We start from the raw sequence: 26,942 nt of genomic DNA on the forward strand, positions 1-26,942 counted from the left end.
AAACATTCAAGGAAGCATACCGTACCCAATGATGGCATTGGCCTGACACATCAGTCAAGGAGAACTGAGATCCCAGGTTGGCGTCCGACGCAACCTGGATCAAGTTATAGTAGCAATCATGTAAAAAAAAAATAAAAAAAACACACTAATTAAATAACAGATTAGTTACCATGCAATTTGTTTTCGAAAATAAAAACAATTCAACAATAAAATGTCAAAATATAGCATTTTATTAAAGGAATATAGATATATACAATATTTATTTAAGTATTATTTCACATTAAGACATTTTCTTTAAAAAAATTAGAAAAAAAAGATGTCCTTCATATATTAAATACCAGCATTGCAAAATTAGTGAATGCATAAAGGCAACAGACAGCGAATTGCGAGAAAGCAATGGTGGCCAGTGGGCCAAGCTGCAAAGTCTCTGCTTCCTCCCCGGCTCCGTGCTTGAAGGTCTCTGCTACTGCAGCTCACTATTCTCCAGCAGGAATAGGACCAGCACCTGGTCGTTACTTAACTCGCTCACTGCTAGAAGTTGTCCAAAATCAGGATTCTGCTAATACATTATTTCTTACAAATGTTAGTATTTTCCTATCTGGAATGTAAAATTCTGACATTCAGTTTCTATATAATTGCACGTTGAATACATTTTGTCATGAACTATTTACAAAAACTGCTTGCATATGTAGCCTCATTATGTACAGGCAGGTGTTCAGAATCTGTAAAGAAAAGACTCAATGTGGGAGCTCCTTAAGGTCTTAGGCACTCCTCCAAAGGGCGTCTAGCGTCCAAGGACTTTTCAAACGTCTAGTCTTCCTCATATAACAAGTGACAAACTCAGAGATAATCCAGAAACAAGAGATACGGTAGGCCAGGCGTCTGCAACCTTTGGCTGTTCAGAGGTTTTGTACTTCCCATCAGTCCAAGACGGCATAGTCAATGGTTAGGGATAATGGGAGTTTTAGTCCAACCCAACTTAAGAGCCACAGGTTGCAGACCCCCGCTGTAGACTATACTTCCTTTGCCATGGTTTGTAGGAGCTGAGTACAACATAAAATGCATTCTCCATGTCTACAGATCTTACCGTCTGTTCCATTGCTTTTAGCCTAACTGCTAGGCAATCTTGATTTGTGTGAGTGTTTGCACATATTCCGAAGTTAAGGGTCGGTCTTTCAGAGTTCCTACTTTGTTTTATAATAGGACCCCCCCCTTCTTGTGTTTTCTGTGTACTTGCTAGTGATCAGTGAGTAAGTGCCGCTCTTCTATTCTGCTATCGTGACCAGCAACAATTACAAAAAGCCATTCAGATAGTAATCGGGCTTGCTAAATCATAGCAACAGCGAATTTCCTGTTAAATGTATGTTTTTCATAGAGTGGGCTTTTAGACCGCACAGTAAAACTTTCCTTTTAAGATGAACCCAGAAAAAAACAGCCCCTTCACACACTCGGGTGACTATCTAGTGAAAGGAAGCAATTCCGATGGTCTTTATCATAACTAACATCAACACTCACAAGTGTAAGAATTCCAGAATGCCCTGTAGTTTGATATTTGGTTTGACTTGTTGTGTTATCGTTCACTGCATAGCCCTTCTATGACAAATAAGCATTAATTTGTACAAATAAAAAATGACACCTTTACAGGGGTCTTTTTGTGATGGCTGCACCATTATTAGTTGAGAATTCTTTTTTTAATCTTGCTGCAAATCCCCTAAAATGATCACACTGCATAACCACGCTCATTTATTTAATGCACACATGTTTTGGCTAATGGGAGATGTGGAGTGCTAAAGCACCCCCTGTAAGCGGAAACTAGTGCATTAGAGTACAGATAGGGAGAAATGGCATATGAGGAGGGAGACAAAGCTTGTAGGTGTTGTTTGCTAATGATCGCCAATGGCCATGCTAATCCCTATGGCCATTCCCACCCAGTTCCTGCCCCAAACACCTCCACATGTGAACTCTTTCACCTTGCTTTAATTGAGTCTTACCGTGAAACTTTGCACTCCAAGTAGTGCCTGTTGGAATTACCGACAAACTTTTTTCCGTTTCCGCCACTCGGCCCTGCAGATTTAGCAAAGGATTGCGAGCGGTGGTAAGGCAGTGTTAAATCCCATAGGACGGCACAGGAATTTCTCGGCATTTACCACATACTGTTATTCCATCATGGCAAAGACTTTTGGATGCAAGTGGAGGATTTACCTTTACCTACATGCCGGAGTTAAATCCTCCCTGAAATCCGGCCGTGCAAAAAATATTTTTTATAAGAACAATATGAAATTATACAAATTCCATTGAAGGTAGAATCAAGTCATTGGATGCCCCCTCTAAATATGTAGGCATTTATTATGAAAAGTGTCTACTTGAGTGTTTGGGTCAGACAGTAGCGTACTTAGTAGACACACTCGCTATCCCCTCTGAGAGGCAGCACTTCACCGCTTTCTAAGATCAGATTCACACACTTTGGGGATCCAAAGGAGCTCCCCACTCCTTTTTTGTTCTAGTTGGTTTTGTTACCACCACTTTTTTTTTTTGGCAGTAACAGACTTTACCAACAGTCATAAACACCTTTCTTCAAGGTTTCTATGAAACTATTGTTTGACAAAAAGGGACACTGCCCTTGTAACTTCCAAGGCATGACTGATGAAGATCTAAGGAACAGCAACTACAATGAATAGGAGTCACTGGCATCGCGCTAAGCAATCCTTTTATCCAATGAACTGATAGCAGGGGAGCGAGCAATAGGCCTGTGCACAGCTGCATAATGTAGCGATAAACTATATATTAGTTATTTGGGGGAGTTACCCTACCAGAGTGAACTTGTGACCAGGTTGGTAGCTGCCCGTGTAGCAGACAGGCAGTTAACAGTAGTGTAGTGTGAAAAAACAATCTCTTTTCACATTTTCAAGATCTACAGGGTCTCATTATGGAAGGGGTATGAATACCACAGGTGGTAAAATACCTCCAGTTACAGAAAAGGAAAATACCAGTTGGTGGTAAATGGATTACTGCAAGTGTCAGTTACATCTTCACTGACAATAGACCCAATTGCAGAACTGAATTGCCCCCAAAAATGCTGGAAATTACTTCCCAACATAAAATCAGCTAGTGCTGGTGTTGAAAAGGTCAAATCCCATACAGAGCTGCCACAAGTAAAGCATGTTTTTGTGTCAATGTAAAACAATCAGGTAATTATGTATATGTGGCTTGCACGGCAGGTGCCTTCCCTGTTCAATTTAAATGTGTTTGGGCTGGTGCCATCTTTTAACACCAGCAATTGGTACATACCACGAGTGGTATTTGTACAGCTTCAAAAAAGGCGGGATTATTCTTTAATTGTATTTTTCAATATAGGTAGGTGTGCATGCTGGCGGTATGGGAGTGGCATCATTCCGTCAGCATTCGGACATATACCTGTTTTATTGCCATTGGTAATTATCCCTTGGAGTTATTTGCCACTGGTGGGAATGTCATACAACCAGCAGTAATGCAGGAATGCCACACAGCCAGCAGTAATGCAGAATTGCAATGCAGCCAGCAGCAATGCAGAAATGCGATACAGCCAGCAGTAAGGAAGAAATGCGATACAGCATTGCGATACCACTGAGATCACTACCCAGTGGAGTCGTAATTCCAATAAGGCCAGAATGTATTATTGGTGGTATTTTCTTTTTTAAATAAGGAGGAACACTTGCATCCTTGGAGGACAAGTGTGAAACAGGTCAAAAACAAATAGATTATGTTAGTATGATATGATGGTTTATTTATATAGCGCCTATACACAATGTGTTTCAAAGCACTCAGTACTCTTACGCAGTGGCAAATGTGAGCACTATTATTGTTTTATATTAAAAACGTATACATATATTTACCATCAACCTTTAATGGGTTCATCTGAACGTACCTGGACCATTAACACTTTAGAAAATGTGGTGCAACACCTACATGCTTCATTTTGGAGTCCTGAAAAACGTACGCTTTTTTATCCCCAGGAAGGATGGAGGGTCATGAGGATTAGCTATAATGCCACGTGAATAAAACCAAAGTTGATCCTCTCAGCCTACGAAAATAGAAATTTCATTGGGGGTTAAAATTATAAAAATTAAAGTGCTAGGATGCCATGCCGCTTCAAAGCTACCTTCCTTAAAAAGCCTAACCGAGAAGATGAGTTTTGGCTTTTGCCCCTCAAACTGGCACTGAAATGGCTCAGCGTGGAGAACATGGTTGCTTTCTTTCAAAAGTAAGTGTGCCACTTCCTAATAACAGACAGTCGAGTTGGAATAGGAAGGCCACCAGTTGGTCAATCCAGAGGACGTTGGCACCTGCATTCTACTTGGAAACCTCTGCCCACCATTAAGTCACCATCCTTAGTTCTTCACTGCCAAGTCAGGCCATTTTCTGGCTATTATGTTACTCTTTTCTGTATCTACGTTGATATAGTGCACACAATGATAAGCAAAACTCGCACAACAAGAAGGTGGGGGGCTAAAGGGGAAATTCTGGAAGAGTACAAAGAGTATCTCGGAGCTCGATTGCCAATCAGCCACCAGGAAGATGCGAAGAGGAGCCTAGACCCAAATGCACAGCAGAAGATGCATTTTCAGGGTTTTATTCAATGCAATGGGACTCCAGACAGAGGGCCAAGGGGAGGTAGCCCCATAAAAAGGAGCCTTGGAGGTGACGGGATCGACCCCAAACCGTTATATTGCATTGGCTGGAGCAATATCTCATGTTGGGAGGTCCACCTCAGGCATCAGGTGGGGAATTAAGGGAGTGCCAGCTTAGCTAGGCAGGGGCATGGCCGAGTATTAGAAATTACACTTGATAACATGGCTGTATTGTCAATACGTCTATTTTGGGGTGCTTGAAAGAAGACTGCAGCTTTTTCGCTGCCTAAAAATGTAAAGACTATATAGGTTGTGGACAGGCAAACAAGATCTGAAATTCGGATCATATTTCAATTGCACAGTTATACAGGGGTGATGGAAAACTAGAAGAAGCAGACTCTGGACCCGCCCAATCAGTGGTCCATTTGAGGAATGGGGTCCTTGGCAACAGACATTTACATTAAAGAGGGGGAAAGATGATCAATAAAGTGCTCTAGATGATGTGTGTTTTGATAAGGATACCCACTTTGTTGCATACTTGTTGCTGCATGTGCAGTAGTGGCAAGGATTCACCACTCAACAAAGAAACAACTTGCACCACGGTGGAAGCATCGTTGCAAACCTCAACCTAGTCCTTAACTCGCAATGGACCACTAGCTCTTTTTTCACCTGGCCCAAGCCACCACGCACCAGCAGCATTCTTGAGGCATCGCCCACCTTCGGTTTCCGCAGCCCACGTGCCTCCATTCCACATGCTCTCTCCTCGTCATTGCACTAAACAGAGGAGGACCGGATGCGCTTGTGTAGCTTTGCAATGAGCCGTGGAAAGGAAATGGTGTGGAAATCAAACAATAGTGCAGAAGATACTCCCATTGTTGTGGCAGCCTCCCTCGACTCTTGCGGCTATCCTGGTGGTCATAGTTGTGACGCGTTGACTGTTCTGTGTGGCCGAGACAACCCTGCTCGAGCCTTCAATGTGAGGTCTTGCTGGGGGATTCTCAAGTTTCCATGTTGCATCACACCTGAAAGCATTAAACATAATTCTGTTATGGTACACTTGTGAACTGACCGACCCCGTACCCTGCTAAGGATGACATTAACTTTGCACCAGTCAAGTTACATTTTGGTATTTGCATCAGTGCATACATTCTTTGCATCAATGTAATTTTGTAGCGGGGCAACTTTAACCTCAGTGTAAATGGCAGTGCAAATGTGCACTTCCTCTTTGCAAAGTGTATGCAATATTTACCCTGTTTTGAAATCGAAGAAAGATTTCAATAAATGGGCCCATGAAACGCAATGGCGCAGGAAGGGAAGATCTTACTACAATGTATACCATTTAACATGAAGAACAATGATGCCAAATGTGTGGAAAGCTAGGAAATGTGATCAGTGATCCAGCACAGCAAACTGAACAACTCAGCTTCAGCTTTTGTGGTACAATAGTAGAAAAACAGCTTCGACAGAGCCATTAACTCCCGTTTTCATAAACCATTGAAAGGAAAACTATTGGCTATGTTTTAGTTTGTCCTAGCTATTTAGATAAATAGCAAGGCACATATTTAACACAAATATTAAGAGTTTTCTAACTATATGGTTATCAATTCATTTCCCCCTCTCCCTGATCGATTTGGAAATAACCAAAAATGATTATATATATATATTTTAAGTGTTTGCAGGATGAGTGATTACTTTGAATAGGTCTGATTGGCTAGCCTTTACATCAATAGCAGTGCAGCCGTTGTGCGCCTGTATAAAGATGGAACAGCCCTTTTGCCATTCATTGTGGGAAACGGGACAACACCGATTCCAGTCTAGGGCACCCAGCCCCACAGCCGCGACTTTCAAAAGAGTCAAACAGCACAGTACACTCCCCACCCAACACAACACAACTGCTAAAGATAAAACTGCAATACTAGACATCCCTTACGAAGCCATTTTTATTTTCCTACAATGCAACATGCCGTTTATCATGTTTTTGCCGAAAAAATGTAATGTACGCTTCCTCATGCAATCGCAGAGCCCACAACTAACAATCAATTGCTTTGGGATAGCGAGTAGCGTCCCAACGCACTTTGCTCACTTTACCGTTTTAGTGTGGGCACCCCCAAAGTAGCTGGCCCGCGACCCACATTCATTTTTCACGCCATCAATCACTGGCGCGTTCAGATAGACAAACACACAGAACTCAACACCCTGCATATAACTGTTCACGGTAAACCTACAGAACTAATCATCCCTGCGAAAGAAAATGTACATTCTTATCACGTAATGTTCAGGCTAGGGTCTTAGGAATTTGGAGAAAACAAACAGCGCTTTGAAGCCACAGCTATGGCTTTAGGGGCTATGTAAATGAAAAACAACACTGGCATATTCATATATTAATTCATTCATATTGATTAACTTGGTGAAACAGGTGCCAATTGAGGGACACCTAGGCAAAAGAGAAAGAAAAAGAAAGAATATCCCCAATAACAGCCTCATATGCTGGTGTAGATTTCTTTTTAACAAAACAGTAATTTACTTGTACAAATCTCCCTCAGGCACTACCACTATTTTGGAACAAATTCACAACGTTTTTCACCAGGAGGTTTATAGTGCAACTAATGATATTGGTAAAAATACCTTGTGGTAGACAATTTGTTCAATTAGATATTAGTCTAAGAGACCAAAGGTGATTCTTTTTAGCACCAATTTGTCGAATATGAGGTCTGCTGTGAAGGACAGATGTCAAGCACCAGAGCTCCTTCTGAACATGTTTATTTCTGATTCTCCAGCATGGGGTCTGGCATGGATTCACATGCTCATGAATATTCCCCGTCTTCAGGCTGGGAATCCTCGGTAAAGAAAAATCAGTATCAGTTTTGTTTCTGATCTGTCTTTCGTAGTATTAACCAATCACTGATCTCTGCGTCATACTGACCACAGCCAATGACTTCCATCTCCCTAAGCCCCGCCTCTGGCAGCCATCTTCAGATTTTTACCGCACGTTCAAGTGTTGGGATCCTTGTGCTATTGCTCTCTAGCTTTAGTGCGTTTTCGTGCTTTTTCATCGGAAAATTCTCTCTTTTTTCGGTCAAAAGAGCCTCAAGCTCCACCGTTTCTTTATCCGATCAACGGGGATCCGTGTCGGATTCTTCTACGCCCCTCAAGGGTGAAGATTTCGTTGAGCCACGCTTTTGGAGGACTCCAGAAGTTTCTCAAGCCCATCTCAGACATGGCCCAGGAGAAGGGAAGCTCGACGCCCGGAAAGCTGTTCAGGGTCTGCCCTGGATGCCAGCTTCAGAATGTCTTCAAGGAGGACGAACACTCCCTTTGCCTCTACTGCCTGTATGAGGACAAGACGCACGTGGAGAAGGACTGTGCGTTTTGCGGCAACATGTCGGAGCGGACCATGAAGGACCGCCATCTGCATCTCGCCAACTGGCTGGAAGGGAAGAGCCTGTCAGGCGAGAAAAAGAAGAAGTCGTCTGAGCGGTCTTCTAAGACCTTTGAGGGTGCCCCGGCGATGGGGGCCCAACAGAAGGCCAAGCACCGCGAGTCCGCTGGCACCGGCAGCGCCGAACGGTCGGGCTCTTCGGTTGCCAGGCAGGGCGCAACCTCCCCGGCGCCATCAACCATGAGCCAACGCTCTGGCTTGGGTAAGAGGAAGTCCCAGCACCCGGCGAAGCTTCTGGAGAGGCCCTGGTCGAGCTCGAAGGCTCCATCGGAGGGGGAGCGAGGCGGTGACCGTCCCCCCCCAAGGAGACGGCGGTGAGCGCACCTAAGGTGGTGAAAGCCTTGATCCACCCTGCCAAGGCCTCTATCGAGACAGTCGCGGCGGTCCTGGCTCAGCCTGTGGAGGCTACACCAGTGGAGGCAACCCTGGGGCCCAGAGTCTCCCTGCCACCGCGGAGGGAGTCCTCTTTCAAGCCCATCGACAGAACCCCCGTGAAACCTCCGACGGAGAAGAAAAAGAGGGGGCAGGAGGCCATCGTGGATTCGGCCTCAACCTCTGAAGAGGAGCTGATCGAAGTCTTAAGCCACGGCATTGGCGTGGAAGAAGACCAGCCCGTTGGGAGGGACCCCGACGTAGGAGACGACGAGAATGTCGAGGGTGCCGACGAGGTTCCTGACCACCCGTCGGAATCCCCTCAACCAGTGCCGCAAGACAACTCGGCGGCCATTTTGTTGGCTATACAGTCCTTATGCTTGGAGATAAGGACGAGATTGCCGTTACCACCGACGGAGGACCCGCTCCCAACGGGGGACCCGGAGCCAGGCCCTTCTGGGAGCTCCCCTCCTAAGAGAAGGATTCATCCTCCACCTCCTTTTCAACCATCGCGCCCTGCTCAGCCCTCCTCCCCGTCCACGACCCATGGGGATGATACGGGACGGACACGGCCGCGACGGGTACAGACGACGAGGTTTACTACGAGGATCTTCCGTCGTCACCTCCTCCCCGGGCTTCCCCGCCCGACGAGATTGGATCGTTTCACGCCATGATCGCCAGGGCATCCGAGCTTTTCCAGCTCTGCCCGGAAGAGAAGAAGAAGGAAGGTTTCCTTTATCAACGGCGCAAGACCAAGAGGAAGACTGTCTTCTCTGTACCTCTACTGGATGATATCTGAGATGACGAGGGTCTCGCCCTCCTCAAGAACTCATCCACAACGCCTGCGAGAAGGGATCGGTACGAGAAGAAGTACCGGGTCCCGGACGCGGCCCCCTTGTGCCTTCGGGCACAGCCGACCCCGGACTAGGTAGTCTCCGCGGCAGCCAGGAAGAAAGCAGGGGGGGCTTCGGCCTCTACGTCAACCTCCCCCCCCCCCCGGACCGCGAGGGAAAAAAATTGGACACGATGGGACGCAGAGTCATCTCATCGGCAGCGACGACGATTAAGGCTGCCACCGCCTTGGCTATCGTAGCCCGCTACGACAGGGAGTTGTGGTACAAGATCGCCCCCCTGCTGGACTTTCTACCGGACGACAAGAGGGCGGAGGCCCTAGAGATCTTGCAGGAAGGAGAAGTGGCATCGGACCACGCCATTACGATAGCGCCAGACATGGCTGACACTGGGTTTCGCCAGTTGGGCAACGGCGTGTGCCTTAGACGGCGTGGATGGCTCAAGGCAACGGACTTCCGGCAGGACGTGCAGACCAGAGTTTTGGACATGCCGTTCGACAGGAGCAACCTGTTTGGGAAAACAGTGGACGATTCCCTACAAGCCATCAAGACGGACACGGAGACGGCCCAGGCTCTTGGTGTTCTCCAGCAACGACGGCCGTCCTTTCCGAGCGCCGGAGGCAAGCAGGGTGCCTCCAAAGGTTCTGGCGGCGGATATTCCACCTACCGTCAAGCGGCCCGTTCGTCGTCACAGGAAGCCTACAGGGGACGAGGCAAGTCGGGCGGACCCCGCCGTCGTCGCCAGGGAGGACAAGGTGGCAAAGCCTCATCGAAGCAGGACTGAACCGGCGGTGGGGTCGGGCCCCCACCGAAGCATCCCGGTGGGAGGCCAGCTGGCGAACTTCGTCAGCGTGGGGAGTCCATCTCCACCGACCGTTGGGTGCTGGATGCCCTGGCCCAGGATCACGCGCTCGAGTTTCTAAAGAAGTGCCAGCGCGTCCCCCCCGTGGCCAGGAAGGAACATCACGTCCCACAACTTCTCTTGGAGGTAAAGGCGATGCTCAAGAAAGGCGCTATCAAGCTCGTCCCAAAGAGGCTTCGGGGCTCCGGAGTTTACTCAAGATACTTCCTCGTGAAGAAGAAGACAGGAGGATTGCGTCCCATCCTGGACCTACGACAACTGAACAAATTCATCAAGGCACAGAAGTTCCGGATGGTCACCCTCCAGCACGTCCTGGGTCAGCTGGAGGAGGGCGATTTCCTGTCGTCGTTGGATTTGGAGGATACTTACTTTCATATCCCCATCCTAAAGGGACACCGAAAGTTTCTCAGATTCGTGGTCCAAGGGCGTCACTACCAGTTCAGAGCCCTTCCCTTCGGATTGAGGTCGGCACCCAGGGTGTTCACCAAGTGCCTCGCACCGGTGGCGGCGCGGCTGCGCCTGGAGGGGATCCACGTCTACCCCTACCTGGACGACTGACTCATCCGAGCAAAGACAAGGGAGCTCGCCGCGGAGCACATGGCGAGGACCGTCCAACTACTCACGGACCTGGGATTCTCCATAAACTACGCCAAGTCCCACCTGGTGCCCGCGCAAGACGCACTGTTTCTGGGAGCGAAACTCGACACAGTGGCGCTTCTGGCCTCTCCGTCGGAGGAAAGGACGGGGGCCATCTTGGGCAAGGTGCAGCGGATGCTGGTTGCGGACACGGCCAGGGTGAGGTCCATCAAATCCCTCCTCGGAATGATGTCTTCTTGCATTTATCTCATTCGCCTGTGCAGGCTTCGGATGCGCCAGTTACAGGAGTTCCTGGACGCCCGCTGGATCCAGACGACGGGCAGCTTCGAGGACAGGATCACACTCGACGAGAGCTTCCGACGAGCGATCCGGTGGTGGGGCACGCGCACGCATCTGACGGCGGGCATGGACTTCCAGACCTCGGGCCACCAGAAGACAGTGACCACGGATGCCTCCCTGGAAGGGTGGGGAGCGCACACCGAAAATCTGCACGCGAGAGGCCTTTGGCTTCCGACGGAGAAGTCCCTCCATATCAACGTCCTGGAGCCCCGAGCAGTGTTTTGGGCCCTCAGGTCCTTTCTTCTGTCCCTCAAGGGCAAGGTGGTGAGGATCTTCACCGACAACACCACCACCATGTTCTACATCAGGAAGCAGGGCGGTACCAGGTCCCCAGCCCTGTCCAAGGAAGCGCAGGATCTGTGGTATTGGGCCGTCGCCCAAGGGATGTTTCTGGTGCCGTTTCATCTGGCAGCAATAAAAAACACCATCGCCGACTCGCTCAGCAGAGAGCTGCGCTCGTGCCACGAGTGGGAACTACGACAGGATCCAGTGGACCGCCTCTTCCGACGGTGGGGCACTCCCCAGATCGATCTGTTCGCGATGGCGCTGAACTCCAAGTGCCGGAGGTTCGCCAGCAGGTTTCCCCAGCCGAGGAGCATGGGCGATGCTTTCTCGTTCCCCTGGGAGAGCCTGTTTCTATACGCGTTCCCTCCATTGACGTTGCTGATCCGGCTCATCAACCAGCTCAAGAGGTCACGGTGCAGGATGATCCTCGTCGCACCTGCGTGGCCGAGGCAGATATGGTTCCCGGACCTTCTGGACTTGTCAGCGTCCCCGTCAATCAAGCTGCCAGTGGACGCGGATCTTCTCTCCAGGGAAGGAGGCGCCATCCTCCATCACGACCCGAAGTCGCTGAACTTGCAGGCCTGGCTCCTGCAGCGTTACAGTTTGGAGGTTACGACATACCGGCCGACTGCAGAGAGGTTCTTGCAAAGGCCAGGGCGTCCTCAACTCTTAAATGATACAGACACAAATGGAAGAGATTCTCTGTCTGGTGCCACGCACAGAAGATTAACCCTCTACGGATTACGGCTCCTCAAGTACTGCCGTACCTACTGACGCTGGACTGGCGCACGCTTCCATCAAGATTCATCTTGCTGCGATCTCCTGATAAACCAGAACCACGGGACGGACGTCTTTGTGGTCTCATCGTCTGGTGAAAGAATTCATGAAGGGACTGTTCATATCGTTCCCGCCGGTGAAGGCTCCGGCCCCGGCGTGGGAGCTCAACGTGGTGCTGACGAAGCTCATGGGACTTCCGTTCGAGCCTCTGCACTCAGCTCCGTTGAAGTTCTTGTCGTGGAAAACAGCATTTCTTGTGGCCATCACCTCCGCACGATGGGTGGGAGAGATACAGGCCCTTTCCTGCAAGCCCCCGTACTTCACTTTTCACGACACAAGGGTAGTGCTCAGGACGCACCCCTCCTTCATGCCCAAGGTGCCGTCGGACTTCCACCTCAACGAACGCTTGGTGTTGCCTGTTTTCTTCCTGTCGCCTTCGTCGCTGGCTGAAAGGACTTTGCACTCGCTGGATGTGGCTAGAGCGCTGAAGTTCTACGTGGACCGCACGAAGAGTTTTCGGAAGACGTCACAACTTTTTGTGAACTTTGGACCTGTCAATCAGGGGAAGGCTCTCTCAAAGGCTTCCATTTCCAGATGGCTCTCCGGCTGTATCATGTACTGTCATCGGTTGGCAAACCGACCGCTGCCCGGCCGTCCGAGAGCCCATTCTACCAGAGCGATCGCAGCTACCACGGCGTTCCTATCTGGTGTGCCCCTGCTGGACATCTGCAGGGCTGCTACGTGGAGGTCGACGCACACCTTCACGAAATTCTACTGCGTCGACCGGGATTCCAGGGAGGAGTCCAGGGTCGGCCAAGCAGTGCTGCGCAACCTGTTCGCCTAAGGTGAGCCTGGTGAGAAGGTAAGAGATGCTTAATGTTGAGTTGTTGTATTGCTTAATGTTGAGCCTGTTGCCACCTCCCGTGGTTGTGCATGTATGTACTGCTATGTATACTTTTATTCATGAGCATGTGAATCCATGCTGGAGAAGGAACAAGTTACTTACCTGTAACTGTTGTTCTCCAGCATGGGTCTAGCATGGATTCACATGCGAACCCTTCCGCCTACCCCTCTGCGGCTCTTCACTTGGTCATACTGCCACTTCACGTGCTACCAAATCTGAAGATGGCTGCCAGAGGCGGGGCTTAGGCAGATGGCAGTCATTGGCTGTGGTCAGTATGACGCAGAGATCAGTGATTGGTTACTACTACGAAAGACAGATCAGAAACGAAACTGATACTGATTTTTTTTACCGAGGATTCCCAGCCTGACGACGGGGAATATTCATGAGCATGTGAATCCATGCCAGACCCATGCTGGAGAACAACAGTTACAGGTAAGTAACTTGTTCCTTACTCCATGAACAGAATGATTTACAAATACATTAACAGTTACCTAAACATAACAGATAATAACAATGAGCAATTAGGGTTAAAGCTATTAGGATCAGCAGGCCTAGACCGTCCTCTTAGAGGAACCTTGATTAAAACAGTATTTATAATAGTTAATTTGTCAACCAAGCAGAGCCCGCTCCTGGTAACTCATGTCATGTTACATAACTTATGAACTTAATCAAATTGTATAAAAACTGGGGATTGACACACTTGATCAAAAAGGACATGGCTTCCTTGCATGATCTAATGTGATGACCCAAAAAGCGTGGCTTTAACCATACTTTATCTTCCTCTCGGTACGGTAAAACGGGCAGATCAGAAAGAAATGGAGTCTTCATCCCGGGAGGATAGCTCAGGGGCAACGTGCTAGCCTTGGAAGCAAGATGACACAGAGAAACGCAGGTTCGATCCCCGGGTCCACGCTTAGAAACCTCTGGGTATTAAGCGCATTATAAATAACCTATCATATCATATCAAACCCCACACTGCGCTGACATTTTTCGTGAAACTGTCATGATCCATCGTCCCCGGAAGTTATGGACTCAATGGAGGAAGCATTGAGCCGATCGCTGGAAGTGTACGCAGCGGTCTAGTGTTTTTTCTTCTAACCTGACGTATTGAAATACGTGCCGTCAGGTCACGCTCGTCGCGTTGCAACCCAGCGTTTTTCAGGTTTACATGCTTACCGAGCGTATCTGCTGTCTGCAGTTACCTGTTCCTCCATTCCTTTTCTGTGTTTTTCTCCCCATTTTCGTGCCTTCCACTCTGTTCGTCTCGCGCCTGTATTTTTTTCCGCAGAGCTTCCTTACCTCGTCTCCTACGTTCTTCCAGCTCCTGTCTGTTCTGGCTCTTCCGCTATGGAACGAAGGTTTGTCTGTTTACTTCCGTCCTTCCTGGTCCTACGCCACTGACCTTCAGTGTCTACTTGGGTTCACCGGCATATGCATAGAGTTTATTACGGAACCAGCACTTCATCATTCTCTCTGAACCTGCTCTGCTGTTGCATGCTGGAAGTTGTATTCCTACACAGCCTACACCAAGTAACATCTCGTCTCTCACTGACCACCTCATCTAAATCAGGGTTTTTTCAGCAAGGCTTTTTCCCTGATCGTGGGGGTCGGCTCACTGGGGGTCTCCGCTGCCGGACTAGTTGCTTTTAGGCAAGGTGGCCTCCAGAAGGGCTAATCCCAAAATCCACAGAAAGTAGCCTGATTCTGCCTGGAGTGAGAGAAGGGAAATAACGACGGAAGGATCCTCTGAGGATTTGTCTACAGGTGAGGAGGAGGAGGAGGTGGGGGATAAGAATACTGTATCAGAAAGATTACCACCAAAGCCTGAGCAATACCAGGAATTGGTCAATGCCATACAGGGGATGACTGTAGAGGTACAAACCTAAAAGCTGATAACACTGCTTTGAAGACTGACAACGTGGCTTTACGTCAGCAGATACTCCAAAGGGAAGAAAACCGAGGAGACTTTCCACCATTACCCCTACCCTGTGGCAAGTTCGACGGATATCCCAAAAAACGTAAGGAATTTCTGGATGCCTGTTTGATCTGCTACACTTTCCGCCCAAAGACCTTTGAACTTGACAAGGCTAAGGTCGGATTCCTCATATCCAATCTAGTTGGAAACGCCTTAGCATGGGCCACGCCATTAGTCACTGATTCTGACCCGGTTTTGAACGATTACGGGCTATTTATACAGCAGTTCGGTACCCGATTTGAAAAACCAGAAGTGTTATATACCTCTTACGAGAGCCTGTTAGATACTAGACAGGGATCTTCGGACGTTCAAACATATGTCTCCAACTTCCAAAGAGTAGCACAAAAAACCGGATGGCCGGATTCAGCTAAACAGACGTTATTCAGAAGGGGTCTACACGAAGATATAAAAGACAAGCTGGCCAGGATCGCCAGAACCATGACCTTTCAGGATCTCGTTTCCTTGGCTTTACAGATTGAGTATCGCCTAACAGAACGAAGAGCAGAGAGAAGACGACCCAGATCTTTCACCCCTTTACCTCCGAACCTCCCTTACTCCTGGGAGAAAGTTCCATCAGCACCCTTGTCTGACGAACCTATGCAGATCGGATCAGCTAGAGGCCTCTGACCGCTGCAGAAAGAAAACGTCAAAAAGAACTCAGTCTTTGCCTTTACTGTGGCTCAGAGAGACACCTTCTATGTGATTGTCCAGAAGTTCCTCCCAGAAGATCGGAAACGAACGATCCCGACCTTGAGCAGGGACAAGGAAGGGGTTTCAGCTGTTGCTCCCTGTCTTCCAGTACCCTCAAAATACTTGGAATCCTTGCATCAGTTAATGGTGTTTAAGGTATCCATAGAATGGACCGAAGATCATAGGATGGAGTGCCTAGCCATGTTAGACTGTGGGGCTGCTGGCAATTTTATGGATGATCAGTCGGCAAGAAACCAATCCATACCAAGACGAAGAAAGGACCAGCCCATACCTGTAGAAGGAGTCGATGGAACGCCTCTGATGTCATGATGCCCGCTCCCGGGGAGCCGGTTCAAGCCCTGCGTCCCCGAAAGCGGACATCCAGTCCCCAAGGAAGGACCCAGCAACCCCATATAGGGGCCCTTTGGACAGTGTCCTGGCGCCTATGGCGCCAGGCTCATAAAAGACAGTCCTGGTGCCATAGGTGCCAGGCTCATTATGGGAGTGCTTGGGTGCACTTACCTGATGCAGACCATGCTGCAGGATCCTGGCCTCCTTGAGGCCTGAAAGGAACTACTTTACCTGTGGGACTAATTTACCATCCGGGCGTGGTCGGGGAAGGATACATACCTGATTGGAGGAAGGATACATACCTGGAACTTCTTCCAAGGCTATTTAAACCCCACCCGAACAGCCACAGGTGCTTCGCATTGTTCTGCATCTAGCAGCTGGACGCTCACCGTGTCTGCTCCTGCATCCTGACTTCTGCCACGCCTGCCAGCATCCTGGATCACCTGCAAAGGAAGAGAAGAAGAGAACAGAAGAAGGAAAAGTCCTTACCTGCTAAATCTGCATCCCGGGAGACATCTCGCCGACAATCCTGAAAAGGAAGACTTTTATTTAAAAGCTCATCGCGTCGATCGCTGCAGCGCTGCATTTCACTCACCTTTCCTGCGTGCCTCCATCTTCAGCAGCGATCATCCGGATCCGCACCCACTTCCCAGAGCCTAGAGAGAAAAGACAAGAAAACAAGGTGAGAGAAGGAAGGGAAATAGGAAAAGCTCAGTTTCCTTCTAAGACTTACCTGTTGGGTCATTCCCATTTCATTTCGGGTCCTGCCGCTTCCTGGCATTCCAGACCCCGGCCCCTATGGGGAAAAAAGACAAAGACATTGAATGTGCGAATGCAAAGACATTACCTGAACGCTCATCCAGAACTTACACTTCGGGTCGGCGCCATATCTCCGGCATTCCAAACCCCGGCCCCTAAGGCGAAAAAGACATAAGCATTAGCGCTTGTTGCAATATGACAATGAACATTATTATTAAGCTTGAACTTTTGAACTTGCAACAGAACTCTTACAGCGCCTCACCTGAATAGTCAAGCTTATTTTGAGCTCCCATCAAACCTCAATCCAGTGAAGTAACTGGGTTTCAACGCGCCCCTGCATCAGAAGCAGGATGGAGAACTCATCCTTCCAGACCCTAAGGTGAAATTTCACGGGGAATCGTGGAAGGGAATCGTGGAGGGTTGGAAGGGAGTGGGAGGCTTGAGCATTATTCCGTCAGTAGGTAATACTCCCTTTTCATGCACAGGGGAATATTCCTGCGAGCCAGAAAAACCAGAGTAGAGGGGCCCTTCCTGTCCATCATCAGAGTCCTGTGCTTCACCATTGAAGAAGCATCAGCACTCGAAGCCTGACCTGCGCCTCCGTGGGAATCAGGTGAGCGTGACATCACACAGGAGACCTACGAGGTAACGGTTAAGATGCCTCCCCATCAGGAAAGAATTGTCTTCGATCTTATAAAGGCAGCACATTTCCCAGTTATACTGGGAATCCCTTGGCTCAGAAAACATAATCCCCATATCAACCGGGAGACCAATGTAGTAGAATTCCTATCAGACTATTGTTTACACTCTTGCTTTAACCTTACTCCCATCCAATCACACCAAGGAGAACCTGTGCCTATAAGGAACGTAAACGTAGTGCCATCTGCATACCAGAACTTTGAAGACGTATTTTCTGATGTACAACCCAGGCCTTTACCACCTCACAGACCAGAAGATTGCAAGATTGAACATATTCCTGGAGCTACGGTTCCATTTGGGAGGATGTTTCCATTATCTCTTCCCGAGAAGGAAGCCTTGAGAGAATACCTGAACACCAACCTCCAGAATGGACTTATACGTGAATCCACTTCCTCGGCTGGGGCTTCATTATTCTTTGTTTCTAAGAAAGGAACCGAAGAACTCCGACCATGTATCGACTACCGAGGCCTTAACAGCTTAACCATACGAGACAGATACCCGATGCCTCTAATCAAAGATTTAATGGAAGCTGTGCAGGGTGCTAAGTGGTTTACTAAACTCAATCTACGAGGGGTTTACCATCTGCTGAGAATCCAGGAAGGGGACGAATGGAAGACAGCCTTTCGGACACCCTTGGGGCACTATGAATATCGAGTTATGCCCTTTGGCCTGGTCAACGCCCCAGCACAATTCCAAAGGTTTATGGATAAGGTATTTGCCAATATGCTCTTTTCTTCAGTAATTGTCTATCCGGACGATATCTTGATATTTTCCAAAACTCTGGAAACACACCGACAGAAAGTCAAAGAAGTACTCTTAAGGCTTCGAAAAAAAACATCTATTGGCTAAGCCTGAAAGTGCATGTTTGAAGTTTCTACCGTGCCATGCTTAGGATTTATTCTGTTTGAGAATCACATGGAGATGGACCCATTAAAGATCGAGGCCATAACTCGGTGGCCCGCTCCTGGCTCTGTGAAAGAAATCCAGAGGTTTCTGGGTCTAGCAAACTTTTACAGGAAATTTATCAATGGATTCTTGGACAGGGTTCTGCCCATCACAGCATTGCTTAAGAAGGGAGTAAGATTTACCTGGACCTCCGAGGCTGATAATGCCTTCAAACAGCTTAAGGAAGCATTCATAACAGCTCCTATACTCCGACAACCGGACCAATCTTTGCCTTTTATAGTAGAGACGGATGCCTCTCAAGGAGCTATCAGGGCTGTGCTCCTGCAAAAGAAAGAAGATCATTTGGAACATCCCATAATTTACTATTCAAGGACATAAACCCCCAGTGAAAGAAACTATTCAGTCCTCGAACGGGAACTTCTGCCCATCAAACAAGACTGCAATGAATGGAGACATCTCTTACAGGGGGCCACGTATCCTTTTCAGGTCCGGAACGACCATAAGAATCTCAGCGTCTTGCGACAGATGGAATGTCGTAATGCACGCCATGCCAGGTGGGCATATTTTTTTCCGCAGTTTGACTTTGATCTCACCTATTTACCTGGAAGGAATAATCAGGTAGCAGATGCTCTCTCTCGGAGCTACGGAGATGACACAGAAAGTCAAACAGAAAAGGAACTTCTGTTGAATGGTAAACGGTTCATTGGGACTATTGCTAGGTTTCTTCAACCGGTATTAGAAGCCCAGAAGACGACGTCTATTCCCTATGATGCCAATATCAACCAGAAAGGGGAGTACTGGTTGAAAGAGGACCAGCTGTTTCTGCCTACTTCTGTGCTCCAAACAAAGGCTCCCTCTTGGTGCCACAATATACCTACTGCCGGACACAAAGGACAAGCTGCGACACTGGAATTGATCAGAAGACATTTTTGGGGGCCAAATTTAATCAAAGATACCAAGGACTACGTTTCTTCTTGCCCTAAGTGTGCCCAGAGAAAATACGGCACAGCCAAACCCCTGAGACTGTTACAAGAAAGGCCTCCCGCAGCCCCTTGGCTAAATATTTCTATGGATTTCATAGTTGAGCTCCCGGAATCCCAGCGGCACACAGCTGTAATGGTGGTGGTGGACTCATTTAGTAAGCTAGCCCATTTCTCCCCACTGAAGGGCACTCAATCAGCATCCGTGACAGCAGAAGTATTTATCAAGGATGTGGTACGCCTTCACAGAGTTCCTCTTACCATTGTATCTGACAGATTAACACAATTTACCTCTAAGTTTTTGGACCTCTCTTTGCAAACAGCTGCAGATACAAAGAGCTATGTCCTCTGGGTTTCATCCCGAAAGCAATGGACAAACGGAACATCTAAACGCTACTCTAGAACAGTATTTACAATGCTTTTTTAACCAGGCTCAAGACGATTGGTGTCAACTCTTACCAGTAGCAGAGTTTTCCTACAATAACACTGTTCATACTGCAATCGGGATGGGCCCATTTAAATGTACATACGGTTATGATCCTCGACATCTACCTTTCTCGGCTGTCCAACCCACTAAGATACCAACCATCGACCATGCGTTAAATACCCTAAACGAAACCCAGAAGAAGGCACAAGAGACTTTACTATCTAGTCAACAGAGGTACAAGAAATGGGCAGATATGGGAAGGCGAAAGAATCCAGAATGGCAAGTAGGAACCAAGGTTTGGCTATCCACCAAATATCTACCCCGATGGGTACATCCAGGAAAGTTTGCTGCTAGATATATAGGTCCTTTCCTCATTGAAGAACAGATCAACCCTGTGGCTTTCAAGCCATCTCTACCCGATTCATTACGCAGGATCCATCCAGTTTTCCATACATCTCTACTAAAGGAGTACCGACCTGATCCCTACAAAAGACTAATCACCAAGAAGTTCCCAAGACCCAACCACGGACAAGAATACGAAGTATCCTGCATGCTTGACTCTCGATACAGACATGGAACTTTACAATACCTCATACTATGGAAAGGTTTCCCTTGGTCCGAACGGCCATGGGAGCCCGTAAAGAACATAAACGCACCCCGACTGGTTCGAAGCTTTCATCGGCTGCACCCCGGGAAACCAGGAGGAGGAGCTCTGAGAGGATGTCATACTGCCATGATCCATCATCCCTGGAAGTTATGGACTCAATGGGGGAAGCATTGAGTCGATCGGTGGAAGTGTACGCAGCGGTCTAGTGTTTTTTCTTCTAACCTGACGTATTGAAATATGTGCCATCAGGTCACGCTCGTCACGTTGCAACCCAGCGTTTTTCGGGTTTACACGCTTACCGAGCGTATCTGGCGTCTGCAGTTACCTGTTCCTCCATTCCTTTTCTGTGTTTTTCTCCCCGTTTTCGTGCCTTCCACTTTGTTCGTCTCGCGCCTGTATTTTATTTCCACGGAGCTTCCTTACCGCCTCTCCTTCATTCTTCCAGCTCCTGTCTATTCTGGCTCTTCCGCTTTGGAACGAAAGTTTGTCTGTTTACTTCCCTCCTTTCTGGTCCTATGCCACTGACCTTCAGTGTGTACTTGGGTTCACTGGCATATGCAGAGAGTTTATTCCGGAACCAGCACTTCATCATTCTCTCTGATCCTGCTCTGCTGTTGCATGCTGGAAGTTGTATTCCTACACAGCCTACGCGAAGTAACATCTCGTCTCTCACAGACCACCTCATCTAAATCAGGGTTTTTTCAGCAAGGCTTTTTCCCTAATCGTGGGGGTCGGCTCACTGGGGGTCTCTGCTACCAGGCTAGTTGCTTTTAGGCAAGGTGGCTTCCAGAAGGGCTAATCCCAAAATCCACAGAAAGAAGCCTGATTCTGCCTGGAGAGAGAGAAGGGAAATAACGATGGAAGGATCCTCTGAGTATTTGTCTACAGGGGAGGAGGAGGAGGCGGGGGATAAGAATACTGTATCAGTAAGATTACCATCAAAGCCTGAGAGAAACCCTCAGCCAGCTTAACCTTTTGGATAGAGGAAGTAAATTCTATCGGGCAATAATTAACCTCCTGTCAGAAGTGACATTGATTTTGCTAATAGACCCAGGACTTATCAGGCTCTCCTTTAGGTCTGCATACATAGCCAGGTGAGACAGGAATTTAATTCTGCCTGCGTCCAAAATGAATGCCCTCCTGCTGGACAAGGCTTTGATGATTAATTTCGCTTGGGGCAGGTTGCCCTTGAAAAGGCGAGCCCCGCTTATGGCTGTAATATTGTGGCAGAGATTACCACCACTTTTACCAAACATATGTATCCTCAGAAGCCTCCATCTCTGAGAAACCTGTGACTGCATTTGGGTTATCCAAGAGACACAGTTTTAGCTTGGTGTCAAATGTCTAGTCGGCGGTAGTGTTTCAAAACTCTGGAGCCCCAGCTCAATCCTAAGAGCACTTCTTGGACAGCCTGCGGCGAAACCCATTAATTGTGCACAAACGTGTTCTGTACTTTGTCCAGCAGCTTACAGTTACCATGGCCCCAACCTTCGCTACCATAGAGCATCAGTGACTACACTTTCCATTTAAAGAATTGCATGCGTTTATCAAACCTGAGAGCTCCATATAGAAAGTAGAACCTCAGGAGCCCTTTGGGTCTGGCAGCTGCTCTCTCTGCCTCACATTTGATGTGGGCTTTCCATGAGCCATCCTCTGTAATCATCAAGCCTAGGTAGACTTTGGAGTTCACAACTTCAATAGGTTCCCCTTTTATTCTCCACCTATAACATCTCCTCTTTTTATCCTAAAATCATGATTTTGGTTTTAATTTTGTTTAAATTTAATGTGTGCTTTTCTAAGAAGTCATTGCTGTAACAGAACCCTTGATTAAGGCCGGCTGGGATTAATGCCAGAATAACTATCACTGGCATAAAGAAGAGCACAGTACTCCCTACTTGGGGGGTGGGTGGGAATGGGGTGTGAGACGGGGAGGGGAGGTACATTTTGTTAGTCCTACTCAGCTCAAAATCCAACATGAAAAGAATAAAACAGCAGAGAGGCGAGGGGGCAACCCTACTTGACGCCATATTAGTTGCAAAATAAGGGGTATTCACTGTTGATCTGGCAAACTTCACTGCCAGCTTGGCATCCACATCCGAGTTGCATCCAGCGTGTGCCAGAGTGTGCACCTATTGATGGAGTGGAATGCTTGTTCCAGATCAAGGAATGCCACGTAATCAGAGCCCCGCACCGCCTGCAGTATTTATCGTTGATTGTACTAAAGGTGAAGCAATTCTATGGTTCAGAACCCGTGCCTAAAACCAACCTAGGATGGCTGCAAAATATTGTTCCTGGGCATCCACTCTTCCTGCCTAAGCGGCACTTGGAATACATGTTTTATGTAATGTCCTATAGTGATATTGGCATGTAACAATGGGCATCGCCGGGGTCGCCCCGCTCAGATTTGCACCTGCTGTCTCATACAGGATGCACACATACTAAAACTGCAGCAAATCTGGTGATGCCTGGAGCACCTTTGCGATGACATTGAGCATATCTTTGTGAATCACATTTGCAAATGTGGATCTCAAAGAGGACCCACGAAAATACAGACCTGCTTCACTTTTAAGCATATCACATGTGGAAAATGATGGGTGCAAATCTGAAATACTCACTGGAATTTCCTGGTTTGCCCCAGTTCAAATGTTTGAGACTCGGCCATTACATAATCTCCGCTCATCATGGACACAGAATTGCAGGACACAATGAAAATGCATGATGTCATTAATAAGGATTACAGCCCTGCATTGATTTGCTGTAGGCGTCCACAGTATGTGAATTTTGGTTTGATTATGCATTGACAGATGGGGTACTGCACTGCATTAAGCACAGGTGTAAAATGAACAAAAATGTCTTCATAATAAAATGTTAGTATTTAAAGATTCATGTCTTGGCTCGAATACTTGATTACTTTTGACACTGTAAAGACAACATTCCTGAAATGTATAGAGTGAAATCTGAATAAGGATAAAAGTAAGGTCAGGGTGTCCCCTCTCTCCCATTTTTGGCTCTTTTTACATTCTTGAAATACACTTTGTGACAATGTCTCCTGCCTGACCGTGTGAGCAAAGAAGCCCGTTTCCTGCCCAAGCCAGCCAATGATGGGCCTGTGCAGGTATGGGGAGGGTTCCCTGATCGCCCTTACTAAGCTCCCTTCCTTTGGCAGGGGTCAGTTACAGGAGTAACCACTGAACACCTAATGGGAAACTGGCCCTTTACAGACAACCTGGCCTTCCAAGATAACCGTGGGTACCAGAAAGCTGAATATTCCAGCCATGTAACCCAACCCAGGCGTCCCTGTGACAGGCGTTCCTGCCTCTACAGAAACGCTCAGGCTGGTAACACCGTCAGTTTAAGGGATTCGAGGAGCGGCAGGCCTGTTGAGCGGGCGGTGTCTGCACACTCCTCTAACCCCACACGGGTACAGAACCTGCTCTTAAATCTGCCAACTCCAAAAGAGACTCCATCTCCACTGGGTCTTTGACCCATCTGTCTGGAAACTGGTGCTGAGTCTCCGACACCATCCGACTCGCAAGAAAAGGAGACATGAACTTCCCAGCCAGATCACAACACGCGAGGCTTCCTCAAAAGAAACGGCAACCCCAGGTAATCCTCCAGTGCAAGACCAACACAAGGGACGCATAGGCTTGTTTATGTGGATAGTTCAGGAGGAAAGCACTGGTCTTTCTCACAAGGGGGTGCCTGCAATTTGCAAGTTCGAATACCACTGCAGGGCCAGCTTGATGCTAAATGGAGAACCGTTAAAACAATGGGATAATCATAACACCTCCTATTAATGGGCTTAGAAGCTGAAGCAATCCAGCATGAAGTGCTAAATGATAACACAAATGATTATTATTATTATTTTCCTATAAAAGTGGAGCAGGTCTATATTTTAGTGGGTCATCTTTGAGAACAGCATTTGCAAATGTGATTCACAAAGATCTGCTCAATGGCATTGTAAAGGTGCTCCAGGCATCGCTAGATTTGCTGCAGTTGTAGGCTGTGTGCACCCTTTATAAGACAGCAGGTGCAAATCTGAGCGGGGCGACCCCGGCGATGCCCATTGCTACATGCCAATATCACTATTGGGCATTACATAAAACATGTATTCCAAGTGCCTCTTTGGGTGGAAGAGTGGGTGGCGAGGAACAATATTTTGCAGCCATCCCAGGCTGGTTTTAGGCACGGCTTCTCAACCATAGACTTGCTTCACCTTGAGTACAATAAACAATATGAGATGGCATGTACAACGCGCCCATACACAAGTGCTTCACAGTGCAATACTGCAGGCTGTGCGGGACTTCTACACGGCATTCCTCGATCTGGAAAAAGCATTCGACTCCATTAACAGGTGCACACTGTGGCACAAGCAATATGCAACTGGGATGTGGATGCCAAGCCGGCGGTGAAGTATGCCAGACCAACAGTGAATACACCTTATTTTGCAACCAATATGGGGTCAAGTAGGGTTGCCCCCTCTCCCCTCTGCTGTTTTATTCTTTGCATGTCAGATTTTGAGCTCGGTAGGACTAACAGAAAAAGTTCTGCCTCTCCCCCCCACGCTGAGGAATAAAGAGTACAGTGCTGCTCTTTATACAAATGATAGTTATTCTGGCATTAACCCCAGGCGGCCTTAATCAAGGGTTCTGTTACAGCAATGACTTCTTAGTAAATCACAAATTAAATGTAAAGAAAAGTCAAACCAAAATGATGATTCCTCAGTATGGCTCAGAGTCCTCAGGGAGTGGAACCATGCAGGTCAGCACAAGGGAAGGCAGCAAAGAAGCACATTTCAGACCCATAAGAGATTAGAGATAAGCAGCATGCTGGTTTAACCATGGGTGGCTGCCATCTTTACACCCAAGGATGGTTCTCTGCATGCTGGAGTTAAACCATGGTAAAACGAAAAAGAAAACCAAAAAAGTAGAAGCAGTGGCAAGAGAAGGCTGGACAGCCGCTTCCTCAAATGAGCTGGAGTATAAAAAGGTTGAGAAGGCTATGTTGGTCTTTCCGCAGAAGACTGACAAAGGACATGATCTCATCGAAAATATAGTTACCACTATGGAGGAAAGAGCCCACTGGGTAAGCTCGCCGTGAAAATTGCATGATGGAAATGGGCACAGCCAATGAGCAATAATGAAATATATAGCATGATGAAATGGAGGCCATCGCCTGTCTCGTGCCCCCCCGCCCATGTTTTAGAATATGGCGATTAATGAGTTCTAAATGAGAATTAGCATTCCAAAGTGATATTTTGGCACAGAGTCTGTAAGTGAATTGTTCCACCGCGTCGATTGCTCACAATTTAGGCGCTCACCTCTCAAATGAGGTAGACCTGCATTTTAGATGTTCGTACCCCAGCAGGCTGACTCGGCCTTTAATCCTTCCGGGGCTGAGCACTTTTATACTGGGCAATAATGACACCTATTTTACAGCACTTAGAAACAGGAGGAATCCGGCATGAGGCGCTTTAAAAAAAAAAAGTGTCACTTTATGCAGTATTCTCGAGAAAGGATGTGAAAAAATAGGATAAGTGGATTTATTGCTCATTTCATCACAACAGGAATATTTATTCATCCAGTGTTTACGGATTACCCTTTAGATTTCATCTCTAAATCTACAACACCAATCACAAATCGAAATCACAAAGAGGCAGGGCCACAACCTCTATACCAGCTGCATACAATATCAAGGTTGGCACATCGAACACGCGCTTTCTTGTATATTCTCTCTCTCCCTCTCTCTCTCTCTCGAGCTGGATCTCTCTCTCTCTCTCTCTCTCACTCTCTCACACTCACACACTCACACACTCACTCACTCTCATATTCTCTCACTCTTTTCCAAATATGCAGCATACCTTCTTTGGCAGCACGTTTTAGCCAGCCCTTTACCTTTGCTTGTAGGCTAGGAGATTGTTGTGTTGAACGATGCAGTCTTCTGTGTTGGACACTTGCTGTAGAATGGACTTGCCATTTTTCCCAAGGAAAATAAGGTTCTCCTGCACCAGTCCCTTGCTTTGGTCGAGGAGAGCGATGGCATAGTTGTGAAATGAGTGGATTCTGTTCTTCGTTATCTGAAGAAGAAAAAAAAAACACGCTTACAACGCAAATATCAAATAAATGTCGAGCAATTGTGACATCAGGCCGCTCAAAAAATAGAAACAATTCCACAAAAGTGCAGCTGCACCTCTGGGTGGTGCATTTGAAGTTTTGGCTCACAGCCAGAGCTTCCTAGTTGGGCACACATATTGGTATATGGCAGGGGTATAACACCAAACGGCCCCAGCAAATGTTTAGCCCTACATCTTAAATCAGCCTTGCCTACTTTTTCCTGAAGCCAATGAATTTTAAAGTAAAAGATTGTTTTTTTTCTATATAAAAACATGTGCAGCTCTGTGTGCATTTGTGTGTTGTTTAATGCTAATTTTTCCCGCGACCGCCATCTGATGAAAAAGTCCATAAGCCTTTACATTTTGCATTCTTGGCATAACATTTTCAGTTAATTCAATAAAA

General features: G+C 47.5%; 1 protein-coding gene across 1 annotated transcript in view; it reads right to left on the bottom strand.

Annotated features, from left to right (window-relative positions):
* Nucleotides 1–212: 212 nt before the first annotated feature.
* Nucleotides 213–26,942, bottom strand: part of FBXO10 (F-box protein 10) — a 794,278-nt gene continuing 767,548 nt past the window's right edge. Inside the window, exons 10-11 of the mRNA XM_069630484.1 lie at nucleotides 26,322–26,503; nucleotides 213–5,629 (exon numbers count right to left, since the gene is read on the bottom strand). Coding sequence (XP_069486585.1) covers nucleotides 5,452–5,629; nucleotides 26,322–26,503 — 360 coding nt within the window. The 3' untranslated portion in view covers nucleotides 213–5,451. The remainder of the gene's footprint in view (nucleotides 5,630–26,321; nucleotides 26,504–26,942) is intronic.

This window comes from Ambystoma mexicanum, chromosome 6q, assembly GCF_040938575.1.
Source record: "Ambystoma mexicanum isolate Mex_15411 chromosome 6q, UKY_AmexF1_1, whole genome shotgun sequence".
In the NCBI taxonomy this organism is placed as follows: domain Eukaryota; kingdom Metazoa; phylum Chordata; class Amphibia; order Caudata; family Ambystomatidae; genus Ambystoma; species Ambystoma mexicanum.